This window comes from Strigops habroptila, chromosome 5 (genome assembly GCF_004027225.2).
Source record: "Strigops habroptila isolate Jane chromosome 5, bStrHab1.2.pri, whole genome shotgun sequence".
Taxonomy (NCBI): domain Eukaryota; kingdom Metazoa; phylum Chordata; class Aves; order Psittaciformes; family Psittacidae; genus Strigops; species Strigops habroptila.
The window spans coordinates 53,286,396-53,307,181 of NC_044281.2; the positions used below are offsets into that span (position 1 = coordinate 53,286,396).

A 20,786-nucleotide genomic window follows, 5' to 3' on the forward strand; every position below is an offset into this window, starting at 1 on the left:
GAAAACTTTGACAGCACATTTAATTTTTGTCATGAATCACAAAATTTGATGAAAACTGCTTCAACAGAAAAAAATCCCAATTGGCTGTAATTCCTCTCACTGCTCTACACCACCCTATAAATACAGCCTTAATTAAATCAAAGTACTTGTAGATTTAAAATAGAACTCAGTGTACATCTAAATGCTTTTCTAAGCCAGAGCCTAAATACAAAGTTGTATTTGGTTTTGTGTTTGTCTCTTGTTTACAGACAATGACGGACAAGGCGGTACTTCTGACAGATCTTTCCCTTTCACATGTGTTCGGCACAGTCTACAGCCAGGATATATTGGTGTTGTTCCAATGAGGCCAATTTACACCAGCTGCAGATTCAGACCCACAGCTGTATTTGGGTAACCTTAATGCTGCATGAACATAGTTCTTCCATTATAAATATCTGTGTATATGATTCATAGAGTACAGTAAGTTTACGCTACAGTACATTAAATTATTCCGGACAATGGGCTCAACTGTCAACCCCCTAGAAAATTAGCTAGATGTGTGACGTGACAAATGGCTTTGTATTAATATCAGAGCACCATTTCCAGCGTCCTCACGCTGAATGTTCCTACTAAATGCCAGAGTAAGAGATCTGTGGTTTTTTCCTGACAGATATCAAGCCACAGCCACGCACGAAGTAAGGCATGTGATTTCTATAACATTGAATAGAGAAGCAATAATTTTATTGTTGAAAGTGGAAGAAAATTACAGATCCTGAACACATAAATATGACTAATGATATCTGGGCGTATTTTATGCATTCACATTTTTTGCTTGCTTTTTGAAATATTGTACCTTTCCACCAAATGTAGTGACACCAAACACTCAGGCATTCCTGGAAAGGATTTTCTGTTCCTTAAAATGGAAATGGCCTTTCCTGAGCACAGATCATCTACAGAGAACTGCTTGCTGTCCAAGTGCAAATCAATTAATTGGCTGGATAGGGAAGGTAATACTAAAAGAGATAAATAGACAACAATCTCGTGGATGGAAAAAAATAGTGTAAATTATAAAAAGACCAGAGTGGGTTCCCAGATGAGGGGTCTTCCTCAGACCTGAGACAGATACAACAGAATCTGAGACAGATACAACTTCAGTCAGTTGAAAATGCTGTATGAGTTTGGTGACTATTATAGACCCTGGTTCTATTCCTGGCCTAATGTGTGACATTCCTGTGACTCCAAATAGCTGCCATTAAAAACAAAACAGCCAGACAGATGTTTTCTGCTTTGTATCAGAAGCGTGGCGTTTCTCCTACCAAAATCACCCGTGTCTGAGGCCCAGAGATATAGCTGTGATCATAGCGATATGTCACGACACTTTGGGGCCAGAGCTGGGATCTCTGCACAGATGGAAAGCTGAGGATGTCAGCTTTCTGTTGGATTTTGGGGTGTCCAGCACTCCCTACCCCTGTGTCCTGGTTCTTTCCTCATCCCATGAATCAACTTTTTCAATGTTTTCCCTTAACACTGGCAATCCTGGGAAGCTGGAAGGGTGGAGGGTGTCTCCTGTCTCCATCTGGGATACACAATCCACAGGTGGCACCACGTCTCACTTGGCAGCGCCCCTGCTTTCCATGGCGCTGTCTTAAGGCCCCCCCCAGTGAACAGGCCTGTTGGTAAAAACCTCAATACCCAACTCACCCCTCACAGGGACTTCTGGTTCTTCAGGGCTTAAAGGATTGTAAGAGCTGATTTGGCTGGGTGTAAGGGTGATTGTGCATCCCCTTGTGCAGCAGGCACAACTGATGCATTGTGCAGCAGTGGGGCAGCCAGCCCGAGCCAGTCCCAGTTAGTTCCTACCAGCTCTAGCACTGAGGGAAGCCCCACACACCAGAGCCTGGTCATGGCACCAAAACATCCAGCAGCCAGAGAAGCACCTGGATACAAGGGGCTGGGAGAGGAAGATGGCACTGCTGAAGGCTGGAGACACTCTGCGGGGTCCTCCATGGCAAAGAGGCAGGGACACCCCTGATGGACGGAAAGTGGCTCATGCTGGAACAGCTGTAACAGCAGTAGAGACTCATGCAAATATTATCGCTGACACCCCCCACTGCCTTTCACCCCACCAGATGAATTTTGATGGACTGGGTATAAACCGTGACAAAAATCAGGGAAATACACACATTCTGGGAAGAATAGGTGTTTATGGCAATGTGTCCTACTTTTCCCTTTCAACACCCAAATTGAGATCAGAAATTTGTGTTGATTAGCAATAAATTGAGCAAAATTTCTCACCTTGAGACTGGTTTTTTTTGTGACACCTTTTCAGCACTGTGTAGGATGTAAGGCATCCAGGATTTCAATGCCAAGTAATATGGAGGGACTTTGCAACACATAAAGGTTCAAGAAAACACTTCTGAATTAGTTTACATAATATGTGTGATACGTAAGAGGAAAAGCCAGAGTGACACAGTTTAAAATGACACTGATACTCCTGGAAATGATCCACAGACCATGCTCCCAGTTTTACCTCTTAAACTATCACCAGCTCCTGAGGAGGCAGCCTCTGAACTGCACACCCACCCTTATGTGTTCCCTATAAACAGGTATGAAGGCTAATTTAAGATATACTTTTAAGACCCCAAGACAAGTGTAGGCCATTTAAAGCATTTCAGCCAGGCCAGGAAGACATTCATATAGGAATAATCACACAGCTACATCTGAAAGATGCTGCACAATAAGTCTGTGAACCTCATGCACAGTTTAATTACTTTATTTCCTGACAGCTAGGCCCTTATCACCTAACCTTCTTGAGGATCAAAGCAACAAATAAATTAAAAAAAAAAAAAAAAAGCAGCTTTCTTTTCTTTTTCTGTATGTGTGGGCCTCTTTCTTCTCTTTTTCTAGACATGTGGGCTTCCTTGCCCTTTAGAGCCTTTAGGTCTTCTTGTCTTCATTAGTTAAAGCAGAACTTTGCAGTTATCATATGCTATATTAATCCTTAAAAATGAGTTTTAAGCCTGTATTCAGATGCCAGAACACTTTCTTTTGCCATACTGATCAGGGGAGCGTTCCTGTGAGTCCCAGCGGTGCCAAGTTGGAGAAGTTGAAACAGCCTCAAAATGCTCACTATCAAAATTGGCAAGCAAAATAAAGAGGAAATTTGTGCAAATGCAAAAATATTCCAACAGAACATACTGCCTTCACTTATTTTTGGACCCATTCTAATGTTCATGGAGGAAGCAAGAGGAATAGTAACTGCGTATCCAGTGTCGGCAGCAGGAAACTACAAATAGCACAGCACACCATGTTCCAGTTCCAGCAGTAACAGGCTTCAGAGCCATTTCCTTACAGTCAGGAGTGGACAGACTGTGAGACAACTGCTGCCAGAGTCTGGAAACATAAAGCAGGAACTACGCCATCACTCACTTAATGTTCTGCCCTCTTGCACCGAAAGGTCACAAGCGTGTTGGATGATCCCATGCAAATAGGATAGAAAGTGGCCTCAGACCACTGTAACTATGCTATAGGGCACACTTAGCACGAAGGAAATGCGCAAGTCTTCCTCATCCCTAGCTGCAGCAGTGGAGTGAGGCACTGTTATTGTTTTTTAAGTTCCCATCAAACAGATCAGGTTCAATTCCAAGTGCTGTGGAGGCAATGTATTTAGCTGCCTGAAAAAAAAAAAAAAAAGATTGGCAGCACAGGGCAGAATGTATGATACAGAAAGATGGAAACCACTGCGATATCTATTTAACACATCAGATCAGGACTCCCATTGCAGGACGGGCTTCCTGTGTGACAGAAGGCAGAGCAGTTAACCCCTGTGGTTTTTAATTCCCAATTTTTAGCTTTGAACTTTGCATCCTTTGTACTCTTGTTTTACTGCTCCAAAGCAAACCCAGCTCAACAGCAATTATCTCTGGCAGATGAACGTCCTTCCTGATGGACAGCTGTCCACATCTGAAAAATCAGCACCATAAATGCCTTCGAAAGAGTCTTATGTATTTTCCTTGTGAAGTCTGAACTCAGGTCATAGAAGAGTTACAGGAGGAAGTTTGTACCCTCAGAGCTGTCGAACCAGCAACAGATCCATTACAGTGGAAACAGAAATGTCAATGGTAGGCTCCAAAAGGAGTCCTGCCCCCTCCTCCACAGGGAAGGAAATGATGTTTGCAATAAGGTAGGTGACATTCACTGCTAGAGTATCATCCACCAAGGAAAGGATTCTGGTATACATTTATCCAGTTCCCTGTACTGCTCTGCTCAGCAGGCAAGGCAATCCCACAGTTCCTCAAACCAGATGGCAAAACTGGGTTTGTAGCTGCTTTCAGTTGTAGGGGCAGCACAAAGCAGTTGGTGTGTACTTGTTAATTTGTCCTGTTGTTATTAGATTTGTCCCCAAGCTTCCTACTGGTAGATGGAAAGACAGAAAAGCAAATGTTCACAAAGCTATTGGTACATAGGGGAAGACTCCCTGTGGCCTTGACTGACAAATAAGAAAGTAGCAGGATACAAGCTTGACACTGTAAAAGCTGCAAGCTCCTTTGGAAAATAATGATCATAATATCACTAATAATGAAGACATTTTCAATTTTACAATCCAATTAGCAGAAATGAGCTCTGTTTGTGCTTTGAGTTAAAAAACTTTATAATGATCTCCTGGTCTTGCAAAAATCTGTTCTTTCCTATAGGTACCAAGAACAGGATCTTATTAACTGTGACCAGCAGTGGTCAAAATAATGAACAGTTCTCACAGAGCACCCCATGATTACTTCCCACTCTGGCAACTCTTCATTTTAGATTGGAGGACAACAAATTGTGGACAGCATTAGCAACCGTTAGAAACCTACTTCGTATTAAACAGAGTGTATGTCAGATAGCTGCATCTTTAATTAAAAGCTATTGCAAAGACTGTGAGTCCCAGCATGCAGGGAGAAATACAGGCTATGCATGATTCATCTTCCTTTTAAAGATGAAGGGGTTTGTAAGTCCTTTATCCTTAGAGATGCTGAAGAGGATTTACCCTACTGTTTACCAAGAATTCTTTCGTGTCCACGACTAGGTGAAGGGGATTGCAGATGTGACGCAGTTTAGCTGCCACTCTCAGAGCCTTCCAAAGTGGAAGGTGCTGATCCCACTCTGAAATCTCTTTAGCATGACATCTATGCTTACAGCACTACAAGGAACTGTAAACTCACACTCTATGCACAACTACTCTCTACCCTTGTTATAATATCTTTTCTGCTTCTTGGCAAACTTTGCTCTTTCATTTGTTAAAAAACAAACAAAAAAAAAAAAACCAAAAAAAAAAAGAGGGAAAGAAATAAAAAAAAAAAAAAAAAGAAAGAAATTAGTCTGAGACCAGGCAAACCCAGTGGTTTGGAGAATCCATGAGCCTAATCCCTGGTGTGCTATCACTGAGATTCAGAAAAAAAATCAGTAAAGATGCATTCAGACCATCACACTGTTTATTCAGCTGCATTAGAACACCTCATAGCGGTTTACCCATGAGAGCACTGTTGTGCTTCAAGACAAAGCAGGAGTTGTACTCAGTAGCAAGAGTTCAATTATTTTATTTTAATGAAAAAAAAAAAAAGAGAAAGAAACATGATAGAGAACACGTTTGAATAAACACTGAAAATTAATTAAAAACTACTGTTACAATAGTTATTGCTACATGCTTTCAATTATCACCTGTTTTATTAGAGCCTCTTTTGTTCTAAGATGTGTTAAGTAATTAAATAAAAGTGATTAGAGCTGGCATAGGTTCATTGGGGGAAATACACAGTTTTTTAAGAATGGATATACAGTTTCTCCCTTTGATATGAATTTCCCATGTTGATCCTTTGTCCTTGATTGATGCTATTAGAAAGGTCTTCCACAAAACATCCTAAATGAAGCAGAATATTCCCAGTACTATACTAAAGCAACTCAAATCATATGCAGATACACAGTATGCAGTAGGAATGTTTCCAAATCCTTACGTCTCCATGGGCATTTTCAACTGCAAATCTGCATTTCTTTGCTGGAAACAGCCAATACCGAATCCAGATTCAGTACTCTAATGTGCTAGGTGCCATATGAACATGCACTTAACTATCGTTTATCTAATATTATAAGATATTGTCCACCAATTCAACAGTTTAGGGACCTATTTTCTGTGTTCTGCCTGGTATTAGAAATTCTGTGCCAGAGCAAAAACTTCACGCTGAGCACGGGGCTTGTTCTCTCTGTTGTTTTAGTTTCAGAGTGGGTACAAAGGATGTCATGAGGTGATGATCTTCTATTCACATGGCAGCTTATTTAGGCTGGTAGCTGACTTTCCTTCCCAGCATTGGCTTCCCAAGTCTTATTTTATCAATGGGGAAGAACAGACATCTAGTGAGAATCTCTATACCAAAGAAGGCACCACATGTTAAGGGTAACTTTAGATTATAAAAGAAAGCATTTTTCACTGGCAGTATGAGAGAGTAGACACCAGATATGGAAACAAGGTTTCAGGAGAGAACAGACACTCTGTGCTCTGTGCAAGAGTCTTTATGCATGAGAAAAGACAGAGAAAAATACACTAAAGTAAGTTAAAATACTCTTCTTTCTCTTAAGCAATGTCTATTCCAGATCCATAAATGTAGAGATCTGTATATTTCTTCTATAGCTTAAAAATAAGGATCAATTGTGTCAGGAACATTTTCAAGGCTTGTTTTTCTTATATTAGGACTATTGCAAGCCCTGGCAAATCAGGCTGCCCATAATGTTGCAAATGTGTACTGACATAACTGGAATACTGTGGGGAGGCACCAGCACAAACAGCTGGAAATAAAGTCCCATTCCTGTAAGTGGGTGGCAAAGTTGCTAACCCTGCCATCAGTAAGTCTGGAGCGAGACATAGTAGCTGGAGATGGTAGCTGCACAGTTGCTGGATGCAGGGCTCTAACAGCTATGGCTCACTGAATACTTTCAGTGGGAACTCTAACAGTGGGCATGAGTCTTCCACTATTGTCAGTAGAAGCTGAGACTCTTCCTGCTTTACAAGACCAGGCCTCCGTCTTTTTAGCAGAAAATTCAAGGGGACCCCAAACACCAAAACGCCATCAGGTCAGGGGATGGAGCTAAAACTAGCCTGAAATTGCATTGTTTCACCCAATGAAGACAGAAGCAGCTGTGGGCTGAAAGCGGTAGGTACCAACAGCAAATTGAGCCCTTGTGACCTCTGAGAACTCTTTTTCTAGGACCATGGATAAGGGATTTCATTTGTGCTTAGCAGTAAATTCTTGATCACTCTTCTTATAAAGCCCTCTGCAAACAGATGCGTGTTCACAAACACAGATTCCAGTTCAGTGCCTTTCCCAGTCAGTATGTGTACCCCAAGGCCTCTGTCCTTTATCTGCACAGACATTTGGAATGGGCTAAGGATGAAAGCAACATGCTTAAATGAGCCTCCCTTAGACAGTCAAATGCTTCTGCAGAAGACACTAAGCTCATTGACTCCTTTTATTGTGGAAGTCTTACGGAGCTTACCTCAGGTTTAACAACATTCCCTGTGTTCAAAATCTCCAGGAAAGCTCCTTACTGTGATGCTCACTTACTGTGCTGTTGTGATATCCATAGTGTAAGTACTTAGATGGAAAACCAGGGCATGCTGAGTTCCGTACACCAATGCAGAGTTCATGTAACTTAAATTAAATCTAAATCCTATGCAAAAATCCATGTCTAATCCATTCCTATTATGCCTGTATGATTATTACTGTTAACTGTTAAATACCATTCATTCAGTAACAAATGCTTTTGCAGTGGAAGAGCATAGAGGGCATATATATTTCTCATTGGTGCAAAACACTAAGGATGTGCTTTCATTATTAATCCTGATTCTGGTTCTTTCCCCTCTTAATATGCTTCCTGCCTCCTCCCCAGTCCTAATTATCCACCTCCTCAGAACTCACTTGCTTTGTATTCATTTCACATGAGCCCATCAGCTTCTCAGTATTGTCCTCATTCATTTCCCAGTCTCATTCCCTGGGTCTCATCCCCCTTACAGTAATTTCTAAGCCAACATTTCAAACAAAATCTTGGAGGCAATTGTATATACGGTACATAGAATAGATCAAAGAAACTGAGCGCTTCCAGCAGTGAAATAGAAAAATGATCCTTCACTAAGTGGATTTTATCTCAGTCAGTCGTCTATCCCAGGTGCCATGTCTTTGGCATTACACAAAACCTTAAGGGTCAATGTGACATGTTTTAAACAGGCAAACTATCACTTGCTTATGTATCACTTCCAGGGTCTTTTGCCACTGCTAAAAGAAAACATACAGGTGATGGGAAACAAAGAAGAAACTGAAGATGTTGCTGATCTTTTAAATCTTTCTTATGCTGCTTTTCCAGAAAGTCAGCTAAGACCTGTTTCTAGGAAATGCTTCCCCACACAGCATCATTTGACTAAAGGAGCAACTACAATTGCTCTGCCTAATGGACTGTAATAAAACAAACTACCTCCTATTAGCAAAAGGAGCATATCATCAGATTTGTAATGCATTTTATTACAAAGCATATAGCATCAGAATTTTTAAGTGCAGTGTAAGGGGAAGTAAAGTATGAAACTGTTATAGTGGATATGCATCATACAATCACGAATGCACTGAGTTTCCCCTTTCTTAAACATCAAGATATCAATGTTTCTTAAAGCCATCTTCCCCCTTGCTAAACCACAGGATAAATTCCCCCATTTTGCATTCTATTATTCCATCAAAGTCATCCTGCACCTTTTTAGACAATAAGTAGCTTGCAGAGCATTCCTTGCATTTGAGGAACATAAACCTTTAGCAAGTATACCCCAGTGATGGCATGAGCATGGTTCAAATACTCGGATTGTGTACTTCTTGGATAACCTTGTCTCCCACCGATTTTGCTGTGGAGCTAGAGCTTCTCCGTACTTTTCTAGACTAATTCTATCTGGTGTTAAGTTAGATTCTAAACCAGGAACTCTTAAATTTAATCTCACACTTCAGAATAAGCATTAATGTATATTGTGCTTCTGGTGAAAATCAATAGGAGTCTTCCCAATACCTTAATTAGAAATGGGAATAGAACACTGGACAGCAGGCTAGTACAGCTGCTGTATCTGTGATTTCCCCTCTTCGGAAACTAAATGCCCCATTATTTATTTTGCTAACTTGGGGCTGAGTTAATAGCACCTATCCAGTAGAATAACACATCAGTTCCCTTATTTAAGGAGACGAAGGAAGAGGCCTAAAGCAGGGCTGTGTGAGAGAAGGGAGGGATGCAGTGTGTGCTTTTGGTGCCATGGTCTTACTGCCCACACTCGCATAGTAAGTGGGATATAGGAAAACTGCTGCAACTGTTGCTCTATCCTATTCCCCCTCAACCATTTTGCTTCCTCCCCTCCTCTCCAAACTCATCTTCTATCATATGAATTTTGCATTGTTATCACATTCCAATCACTCTTGTACTCACTGAAATCCTTCTGTCATTCCAGGCCAGTCACATCACCTGAGAAATGGGAGCAAGAGCTGCTGTGTGTTAGGAGCTGCAGCCCCCTGCAGAGCAGCATTACCATGGCAGTCCCCAGCAACCAGCACGGCTTCCCATAGCCTGCTCCACAGCGAAAAATCACAGGCAGAGCTGTGTTTTTCAAAGGTAAGCTTTCATGTGGATGAGGCAGATGGTTTTGACTGCGAGCCCGCTACTTCACTGGTCGTTAAAGACTAGATGTGGTCTGTGGCTTGCCACTAGACTTTCTACAAAGCTGGCCCTATCCAAACAAAATGCTTCTCCCACCGCAAACTTCCAGTGAAATTCACTGGTGACATTTTCTAACTACCATTGCCATCTTTCGGAGTTTGCCTTTGTGTGGTGGACTCTAGAAAAGTCAGGAAGGAGAAGGGGAGGTGAGGACAAAGAGAACATGGAAAGTCTACTTTGCTTCCCGTTAGAGGCTGACCCCAATGATATTACAGCAGCCTGCCCTTTTCTTTGCTCTGTTTTTGCAAGTTAACAGTAGAGACACTTGGTTCAGTCCAGATGATGACTACATTGTTTATACATATTATGGACAAGGCTGATTACATCATGATAGCTGTTTTTCATTCACGCAGATGCCAGGGTAGTAAAATTGATATGTAACAAACCCAAAATGATGGGGAAATTCCTACAAAAGTCAAGTTGGGTGCCAGTTACAAATTATTTCCAGAAAAGCTGGAAAGTGCAGAGTATCAGGATAATTTTTTGTCTTTTTTGGGATTTATTCAAGTGCAAAACACGTGGACTCTTGCCTGAATTCTTCTCCCTGTCCAGATTTCAACCAACCAATTAACATTTCTCAGATAGTTCTAATATTTGGATCTATGCTGATTGTGGGGTTTTTGTTTTAAACAATATTCAGTTTAGACTGGACTGCATTTTTTCATGTTACTTATGGCTAAAAATATTTTCCCTGTTACCCAGTAAAAACACAGTGAAGCCTCAGTTCTAGTTTCAAAATTATGCATATATATGTACATACATATGTATATATTAGTTGGTAAGGAATAAATCTGTTGAACAGTGAGGGTCAGGGCTACACCAGCAGCTGAAATGTGTTATTTATCAGCAGATCATTTATCAGCAGTCAGCACTGCACAGCATGTGAACTTCCTCACACCACTCTGCCAAAGCTCCCCACATGGCTGACCTGCCTGCTGACTTGAGCTTCAAGGAGCTTCCAGTCTCCATCTGGGGATTCAATCTCGCTGCACTGCTTGTGTCTATGTGGTAGCCCAACTTTTCGTCTCCCTCGGCCCAGCACAGGAAAATAAAACCCTAAAGGCCTTACTTGAAGACAAAGTTTCTCCACAGACAGCTCTGTTCTCTCCCACTAATTTCAGTGGGAGAAGCCCCAGGTGTGACTGCCACCCCCTCCTTTTATTTTGCCAATAATACAAGTTGCTCAGCAACAACTATAGAGACCTTCTGTTAGTTGTAATACCTGAAATAGGAATAATTCCTGTGTCCAGGTAGTGACTGTAGTTTATAAATGTTCCAATAGAGGGGATCTATAGGAGGGGAAAAAAGTAAATTGATTTGCTTTCAACATCTGGGGTATTTTAATACCAAGGGGTTAAAAAATTAACCTACTTTAAAACATTTTGTGGTTTCCCTTCTTTTGACCCTTTCTTTTTTAATCCCATCTTTAAGAACTTTTCATGCAATAAGGACACCTGAAATTTTTTAAATCAGAGATGTCCAGAAAATCTAAGTCCTTGCCCATTTTCTCCTTATCACAACATGTTTCCTAAAATATCACCCAGTGAGTATACAGAGATATTTTAAAAGGCCCTAAAACCTTACTTATATTCAGAATTTTATGTTAGAGTTTGAGCTTTCACAGGGTATTAAAGTTGACATTTGATTAGCACTAAATGACATATCCAGGTTATATGGAAAGAGTTGTGCCTCTCCCCAGGAGACGAAGACTATTTTGGCTCTGCTACCATACCTAATTGTAGAGGGTAGAGTGCAACTGAGCAAATGGAGGTACCAGGAAACTTTAAAATTCAATACACAGACACACTGTGGTGGCTATTTACACAGTGGAGACAGTGTTCAGACTGGATTTCGCTCTGAACATTTTATGAGACAAGTACTTTCCAGTCTGAGATGGTCAGACTACTTCTAAGAGATCTGCAAAAGACAGCTAAGGAGAATAAGAACATCAATATTTTACATCACTCTACGTGCATGAAAGGTGAAGTAAAAGGGTCTGCAACCCTCCCTGGAAGAATTATAGGGACTCTCAAGCTGAAAAGATTAAACCCACTAATTTGAGAGTATAAAACAACAAAATATTTTCTATTCTTTATGAAAACATAGTAGTCAAGGAAAGGAAGATTTATGTTCATAAGCAGTGGTCATCTAAATGATCCTAAAGAAAATGAAGATCCAAAGCAAAGCACTGACTGAAATACAGCCACTGCTGGGCAGGACAGCAGTAAGCGATTTCCTTATAGCATGTGACACACAAGGAAAAGGGAGAAGAAGAAGAAATTATAGCATTTGGAAGAAACACTCTGCTCTTACGTAATCTAGAGTGATACTGCAGTGACTCTCATTTTAGAGGGACTCATCTGAATTCAAGGTTCTCCCAACAGGAGGCTTGATTACACAATGTTGAAGCCTTTTCAGTCATTGCGCCCCTTAGAGATATTTAGTACATGTATTGAAAACCAATGTCTTGTGTTTTGCTCTGTGCTACTGAAGATTATATTTGTTTCAGCAATGTGCTTTTCCCTGATGTTTTAATAATAATATTAATTTGCACAGGATTTAAAAAAAAAAAATCATCTTCAGTGAGATTCCCCTGCAGATGACATCTGCATTTCTTTTGCTACTCCTCCTGGGTCCAGTCGGACACATTAGTGAAACAACTGGCTCATACATTAAGTGAAGAAGATTCAGAGATTGGTACTTTTAATGGATATACAGACTAGATAAACATGAGTCTGAGAGCTCAATACCTTCCACTGAGAATACCCTACTTCTGTGGCCTAGAATTTAAAATATGCAGCAACAACTTCTCACAAAACCACGTAACAAGATGTCAAGTACTTCTGTGTTAAGGAAGTGACTCTAGCACAAGTCTGCCAAGACTCTAGCACAACACAGTTCTCTAAAATAAATTCACTGAAATCAGTACCTTCGTACACTTCCAGAGGCAAAGAGCAGATGAATACTAGAAGTAGTAAAAAGCCTGCTTTATGGTATATGACTGAAATTTGTAGGTAGTGGTGTGTATGAGACCTGGTTAGAGAACTCGGGTGGATTTTTAGCCAGTCTTTTCAACAAATATGACAAGTTGCTATGCTTTGCTTGCAGGGGACTTCCCTATCAACAGGTTCCTGAATGAGTATCTTCTGCAGAGGAAGGGTATGGGGATGTAACATTTCAGTGGTACTGAGCACCTGCGAAACTACATTTTCCTAAAGCTGCTACTTAACCGTGCTTCAACTGCTCTAAGTATTTTTTTACATTGTATTTCATTTTGAGACACCCTATCTGTTTTCAGGCTGATACACTACATTACAAATGTCTAAGGAATAAGAAGTTGCAATGCAATCTCTATGGAATAACTTAATGTTAAATATTTCTCAAATAAGGTCTTTGCTGGTGAACAGGTATCTTGGGCACTGACCCAGTGTCAGGTATGAATTCAACTGCCATCCTTAAGTGCTGTTTAATGTAAACCAGCTACACTGGGTTTTACATGCTGCTGTCATTTCAGAATACTTTCTCTTGGTCTGTTTATATCTTTAACCTAAACACAGTCTCAGATCTCACACTGTGGGAAATAAGTGACCACGTCCTTGTACAAAGCCATTACCAAAGATTTTACCAGTCGCAAATCCTGTTGCAATTTCCTGGGAAAGGGAAACTGAAAATGTTGTTTGAGATAACAGTTAGGAGGATTTAAACTACAAATTTCCCATATAATCACAAGAAGTGCAAACAATAATCATAGTGAATCAAACCCTAAGATCATTCCTCTTTAGGTGCTGTGACATGTAGATAAATATATTCATAAGCTTAGTAAAAGAAACTTGAAAAAAAAAAAGGCTGATTCTCGTGCTAATGTCTACCAAATGTACCCATTGTGACACAAAAATGCAGATTAACTTTCATCAAAAGTGACACAGACAAGTTATTCTTGGATATCATTATGCCTGCTACATCCAACAATTAGTTCAGTGAATTTGGTTTACAAGTCACATAAAGTACATTTGCCAGCAACATGAGATTTACACCTGTGATGAATACATCATGGTGTTAATTGGTCACAGTCTCCTTTCGATAAAGTCTTGGTTAAAGCATGAAAGGAACAGATTATTCCCTACCTTCTCAGCATCTTGCTCAAAAAGCCGAAGTTGAAAGCACTGGTCCAGTTTCAACTTGCGGACATGCCACATCTGATGTAAGTGTTGCCGGGTAGAATGCAGCTTGTCTAAAAGGCTGGTGATCTTTGGCACAAGACTTTGAAAATCTGCACTTCCAGGAATGCAGTTCCTACCAGAAAAACCATCACTGCATCTTATGCATTGTAATAACCTCTGACCCTCACGATCCAGTTCTTCTACAGGAGCTTTAATCACTTTTTTCTTAAGCTGTGTGTGCTCATCAATCAGCCTTCTTGAGCCCTCAACATCAACTGGAAACTCCTTCCTAGCCAACATTTCCTGCAGATCCTCCAGCCTTGATAATAAATGGACAGCACTGTTGAAAAACTCTTCCAAGGAGACGCGCAACTCTATCCATTCATCGTGGTTGTAATCCAAGGATCCTTCAAATTCATCTGTCAGTTGAGAAGGATCTACGAGTTTTGCCAGGCCTTCCACGGATACCATACTTGTCTAAGGAAGGGAAAATAACAGAATTTGAATCAGTGGCTCTCTAATCGGAACCAACAGCGCAATCCATAAATAGCACAAAGGGATTATTTTCCTCATTAATACATAATTGAATGAACTTTGTAAAAGATGCTGAGGACTGACCTGACTATCAAAGTCATATGATGAGAATGTTTCTGTCATATATTACTTTAACCCAGCTGGACACTGAAGACTTCTTACTGCAGCTCTTGGATATCTGGACATGATTGTTCAATAAACAGGTATGTGGTACTACAGGTATTACAGGGTATTACTGCTTTTGTTACACTCAGGATAGTGGCTCAAGAGCAGCAAAAGTTACAGGCATATGAAACAAAGCAGGTATTGTGATCTACCAAAACACAGAATATGCTGGTTTTTTCTTCCAGATTATTCTAGCGGCTTTTTGCCACAGGCAGATCTCTTTCATATTAGTAATTTCTAATGTAATTAAGCCAAAATCAATGTAAATGTGAAATGTCATTGGAGTATTAACAATTAGAATTTATTGCTAATAAAAAGTACTGCTCATGAATCATACACAATCAATGAGAGATGGTTTTAATTCATTCAGACTCAGTAATCAGTGATCAAGAAATGCATTGGGTGCCTGGGAAGCAGATTATAGTTTAAGGATGCAATGACTGGTGGCTGTTCTCATTTATTTTAGCAAAATTATTTTTCCCTGAAATACGAGCATAGGGTTTCATATTTCTAGGGTTACTAGAAATTTTCAGTATTGCCATGTTAACACCCAAGCTGGCAGCCCTTAGAGGCTTGTGATGTTCACTAGTTACTGCACATCTATCCCCTAAAGATCAGGCCTCTAAAGAATGTCAGTTTGCGCTCTTCAGAAGTGGAGACACCCAATAATCACAGCAATCTTTAAAAAGTCATCTACGAAGAAAAATTCCTCAAATACTGTCCATTATCCCATATTTTGCCCAAAATATCAAGCTGTCCACTGGTTTAAAGTTAATAATAGGCTTTTCTCCCAATTGTAGCCATCTAAAAATATCAGGAATTCTGCAACGTTTGAAAATTGGTATTGTATTGAACTAACGATCAGTAGGAAGATTATTTTAAAACTTTCTTGCAACATTCAATGCTTTGAGGAAGGGGAAGGACAGAGACCACAAACAATGGGAAAGTAGTTTCAAATTTCTAGACCTCTTGACTTGGACATTGACCCCTTGAATATAATTCAATATAGAGTTTAAATGCCTGACAGGAAAAGACTTCTCTTCATAGCTAGTACCTGGGCATTCCCCCTGCAGTGTGTCAAGCTAACGCAAGCACTCCTCTTACCATGAGCAGAATTTGACATGATAGAGCAGAAAGGCTTTTCATTTCATGAATTCTGCAGCAAATTTCTTTATTCAGATTTGTTTCTTCAAGGAGTTAGAATCATAGAATCATAGAACAGTCAGGGTTGGAAAGGACCTTAAGATTATTTAGTTCCAACCCACCTGTCATGGGCAGGGACACCTCGCACTAAACCATGCCACCCAAGACTCCATCCAACCTGGCCTTGAACACTGACAGGGATGGAGCATTCACAACTTCCTTGGGCAACACATTCCAGTGCCTCACCACCCTCACAGTAAAGAACTTCTTCATTGTATCTAACCTAAACTTCCCCTATTTAAGTTTAAACCCATTCCCCCCTGTCCTGTCGCTATGGTCCCTGATGAAGAGTCCCTCCTCAGCATCCTTGTAGGCCCCCTTCAGATACTGGAAGGCTGCTATGAGGCCTCCATGAAGCCTTCTCAAAGTTCTTGAAACTCTCATGAACACAACCATAGTTAGGCAGGTAGGTGGTAAGACAGAGTAACTGCCTGTCAGGCACCATCCACCTTTCTTTTAGAAATCACTTTAAAAAGCATTGCCCGCTATTTAAACACTTTTGGCAGAAGAAAGAAAATAATCTTGAAGGCATCTCTGAATTAATGCTAATTAAGCTGCCTGGTCCATTCCTCAAAATGACAGGAAGCTGTGGAGCCCACATACGTCAACTAAACCCTTTTTTTTCTCTTTTCTTTGTGTGATGATCTGAGGGCATGCTTCACTCTGGACTGTGACACAGAATCGTTCTGCCAGAGTCTCACAACACAAAATCCAGATCATTAGCCTCCACTAAGGGTCCTACACTAGCCCAGCACATGCATAATGCTTCCATTAAGCTCAAAAGCAGAATCTGGCCTTAAAACTGATGCTGGTTAATGCTGAGTTTGTAGATGTGGTAATTCAACAGAGACTTCCATTGTCTTCCACTGCAGTCTGTTCCTGCCAAGAGCCTCATGTTTGTTCACAGCTGTGGGAAATCACTGTGATAGCTCAGTGCAGAGAGGGTACCTGTGTGCTGTCCCACATAAATCAAATCAATGTGAGTCATATTGACCTGAGATGCTTATTTGATATTCAGAGTTCTTATGAGAGAACACGAGCTGCCCCAGAGCCTGAGCCTACTTATCAGATAAGCAGCAGCATCCACAAGAATCCTTTAAAACAGAAGTTCCTGGATTGTGGTGTCTATATGGCAGGTGGTCTACTGTAAAGTGGACCACAGCTTAAGAAATCTCATTAAAATCATAGAATTGAAGGACTTATCAGTTCTGGCTGTCTGCAGGTGGCCCAATAGACAGGAAAAGCACTGACTCTCTTCCTCTGGCCCAAAAATTTGTGAACCATCACAAACACCCATGTGAACAGCCCAGAAGACAGACCAAGGCTCAAAGGTGCACACACAAAATGAAAATACCCTTAATATGTGTCAGCATGTACAACAAATGTGTCCAGAGTTTTTAACACAATACAGACTCAGAGCAGTAACTATGAAGAATAGCGTGATCACAGTTTACTCTTCACTATCATGACACCAACTCCACCCAATAAAAAGATATAAATCAAGCCTCCAGAAAGTTTAATTTTAAAAACAAACAGATGTTCTAAAAATATATATTTGAACTTTGTTACTTTACTTCTGTGTATTGAAGGTTTAAGAAGACATTGCTTATGTTTACTAAAGCACTGGAGGATTGAAATCCAGTGTTGGATGGACAGCATAATCTGTCTTTTTTCGGGCTACTCTGGTACTACTCCTTAGTGCCCATATATATTTTAAACCCCATCCCTGTATGCTATTCTGGTCTCTGCACAGGCCCCCTCCTTCTTCATGTTCTTCTGCACCTGTGCATTTCCTTTCTCCTTCCCACTGCCCTGATCCCTCTCATTCCCCACAGGCAGCGCTGCCAATCTCATTGCACTGTAATGGCAGTCACTTCTGCCAGGAGCGGGGATTTTAGTAAGTGTGAGAAACCTCTGGAGGTGACATAAAGCTATACTGAAGGCAGCCTTGCTTTCAAAGGCACATAGGTGATAGCAAATGGGGGTTATTTTGGTGCCTGAGCCCTCACAGGTAGCCAAGGAAGGTAAAGACCCAATTAAACAGCAACACTTATGAATTGACTGGTTTTATTGTGAGACAGAGGGAAAAAAAATGCACAAATACTTAAACTGTGATAAGTAAAAGTTTGTTAACACTTAGGACCAATCTAGTTGCCCACTGCAATTCAAGAGTGCTTTTAAGAAGAAATTGAAAATAAACATATTTATATCACACACTGACTTCGACAGATCTTAAATGTATAATTAAATATAGTCTTCCATTGCAGTCAACATTAAGAACTATAGCCAAATTCTCTTCTGAGTTCCAGGGATGTAAAATCTCTGAATTTATGGATTGGTAAATAAGACAGTCAATGACAGAATTGTTTCTCAGCAAATTAAGAAAAAACAGCACAACTAACTCATGGCTGGGCATGATTGATGTATGAGCACTTCACACTCCTGAGCTTTGCTTCTCTTTGGGTAAGAAGCTGAAATTTACAGAAAACTAACCGCACTAAGAGAACACAGCTGGGTTGTCTTCACCAGCAACAAAGTTAGTAAAATTATCTTTAATTATGCAGTTGTATATTGGTTACTTCTCAAACAACCTGCTTGAGGCACCTTATCATTAACTCAAGTTGTTAATGTTATCCCTGAATTGTAAATCTCAATTAAAGGAAAGCGGTGACAATACATAGCTAAATTTAGTATAAATGTCTTTTATAAAAAAAAGCCACTTCCTGAAGTGGACAGAGGTCAATTAATAAGCACACACTGTAACATCTAGAGAACTTTGTCTTTAGTATATTGACTGATTTAGTGGGGCTTTTTTTCTAAGAGAAACAAAGGAAAGACTGAATGCAACACCACCAAAAATAAATGGCACAAAAAACCCCTCACCAAAGTTAACTGTATGTGAACCTCTGGGATGAAACATGCATCCTGTTCCACCAGTGTCCTCAGGAGGCAACTTGATGCCAGGGCATCAGCCCACTCCTTCAAACAGGCCTCAGATGTCTTTTCTCTCTCTCAATCACAAGGCTTGGAAATCTTTTGTTTTACCTGAAGAAAAATTCTCATCAGAGCTAATGCTTTATCATACATCTCTCATTTGGCTCTCACCTCAAAGATGAACTTGGAACTGCCGAAGTTCGTTTTCTGCTTCTGCCAGAAATTATCAGGTTTTATAATCAGAGCGACATGAATCTCAGCAGGAAAGGCTTCTTGAAGGGTCTTTAGGAGAGGCTTGATCAAATCCCATTTGGATCCCCGCATATCGATAATAACAGTGAATCCTCGTTTACAAACATCTTCGCTGTAAGAATAAAAGCATATTAAAATAATTAATGTTGTGGACAGTCACGCTGAAATTTAACTTTTTTTGCTAGTCTGCAGGGCTTCAGAGCAAAGCAAGGAATGACATACTTCAAAATAATAGGTAAAAGATAATACAGCGTAAAGGCTATCTGAAAGGCTATATTAATTTTACCATAATCTAATTTACATGAAATTTAAGTGTATATATGACAATTCAAGCTCTAATTTCCCAAATACATGTAATCCAAATTTTCACTGAAAACATACATAATTTCACACAATTGAAAATAGAATCAAATATATCTGTATAGAAGCTATTTATGTGTACATGCAACAGCTTCTGCTTTCACCGTGTTGTATTCAAGCCAACAAGCAGGGTCCTGTACCTTAACATTGCTGGCCACTTGTAAGTTTGTGTGCCTTCATTTTAGAGGCACCTTTAAGGGCTTTTTAAAAAGTGTAATTTTCAGAAAAGTGCCTGCCAATTATTCCCTGCAAGGAAGGTTCTTGTGCCTCAGTATGTGGATTGTTAAATTTGGGGCCCTTTTCCCTCCTGACTGATCTTCCAAATGTTGCAGGATCTCTTTCAATCTGCAGTCATACTTTTCTGTTCGCCTGTGCTCTTCCCTTCTCAAAAGGTCAAGACAGTTATCTGGCCTGGTCATTGCCAATGCATGGGGCCTCAAAACACCAGAGCATTTGTCTTGCAAACACATCTTCCCTTTTTCCTTGGGGAAGAGAGGAGAAAGAACATAAGGACACGTTGATACAAGTCAAATCTGGGCAGCTTTCATCATTGCTTTTCCAGGGACATAGTATTGCTCCTCAGAAAAAGAGGTAAGGTTCAAAAGTGTCATCCTCCATCTGCAGCATCCAACATTAGATGAGATTTAGGAAGTGTCTCCTCCTCTGACTGACCAGCTAATATATCTCCCATGCATAGCATTGAAGTCTTGAGAGCTATGGTGTCTGCTTAGGCCTCAAGCACTTGTGCAAAATGTGAAATTTGCCATCACCAGTAATATTACTGGCATGGTAAAAGAGTAAAATTCATTAGTGATGCACTAAAAATGCCAGAATGGCCTACCTACAGATCTGTTTTATTTTATTTTTTTTTAAGGTGGAATGGAGGCCACAGCCTTTTTCACCGAAGGAGTAGCTGTTGGAAGAAATGAAGTGTGGAAAGAAGAAAGGAAGATGAAAACAGAACAGTTGAGAAAGAGGAGAAACATGGCAGAATGCATGTTTGCATAATGAATATAACAGATATAAGTGAGGTATAGAACAAGAAAACCTCTTAATACATAAATACAGTGCCTTCGACCTTTCTGAAAACTGGCCATCAACATATCAATAGGATCAATAATGTGTACATAAAGGCATATGTAGTGTAATTTAAAATGGCAAGTGTTGGTATCAGTGGAATGAATCTGAAATACACTGAGGACAGACATAATTATGTATGGGTATAATGTAGAAATTGTAAGAGTCTGTTTAGCCTCCACACAAATACTCTCAGTGCACGAAAAGACAGGATGATTTTCACTATACTCTACCTCTCTAAATTCTTGAAGCAGTTTGTCTTCTAATAAGATCCAGCTCCTACATCTCTCACTGAAAACAAGTCTATAAAGCTCACAACTAGGCTTCTGGGATGGAACAAGGACAGGAATATCCTTCATA

General features: G+C 40.2%; 1 protein-coding gene across 8 annotated transcripts in view; it reads right to left on the reverse strand.

The window, feature by feature from the left end:
• Window positions 1-20,786, reverse strand: part of KALRN (kalirin RhoGEF kinase) — a 514,962-nt gene that overhangs the window by 294,141 nt on the left and 200,035 nt on the right. For all 8 annotated transcript variants that reach the window (XM_030485889.1, XM_030485890.1, XM_030485893.1 and 5 more), the window contains exons 5-6: window positions 18,909-19,101; window positions 13,866-14,378 (exon numbers count right to left, since the gene is read on the reverse strand). In XM_030485889.1, coding sequence (XP_030341749.1) covers window positions 13,866-14,378; window positions 18,909-19,101 — 706 coding nt within the window. The remainder of the gene's footprint in view (window positions 1-13,865; window positions 14,379-18,908; window positions 19,102-20,786) is intronic.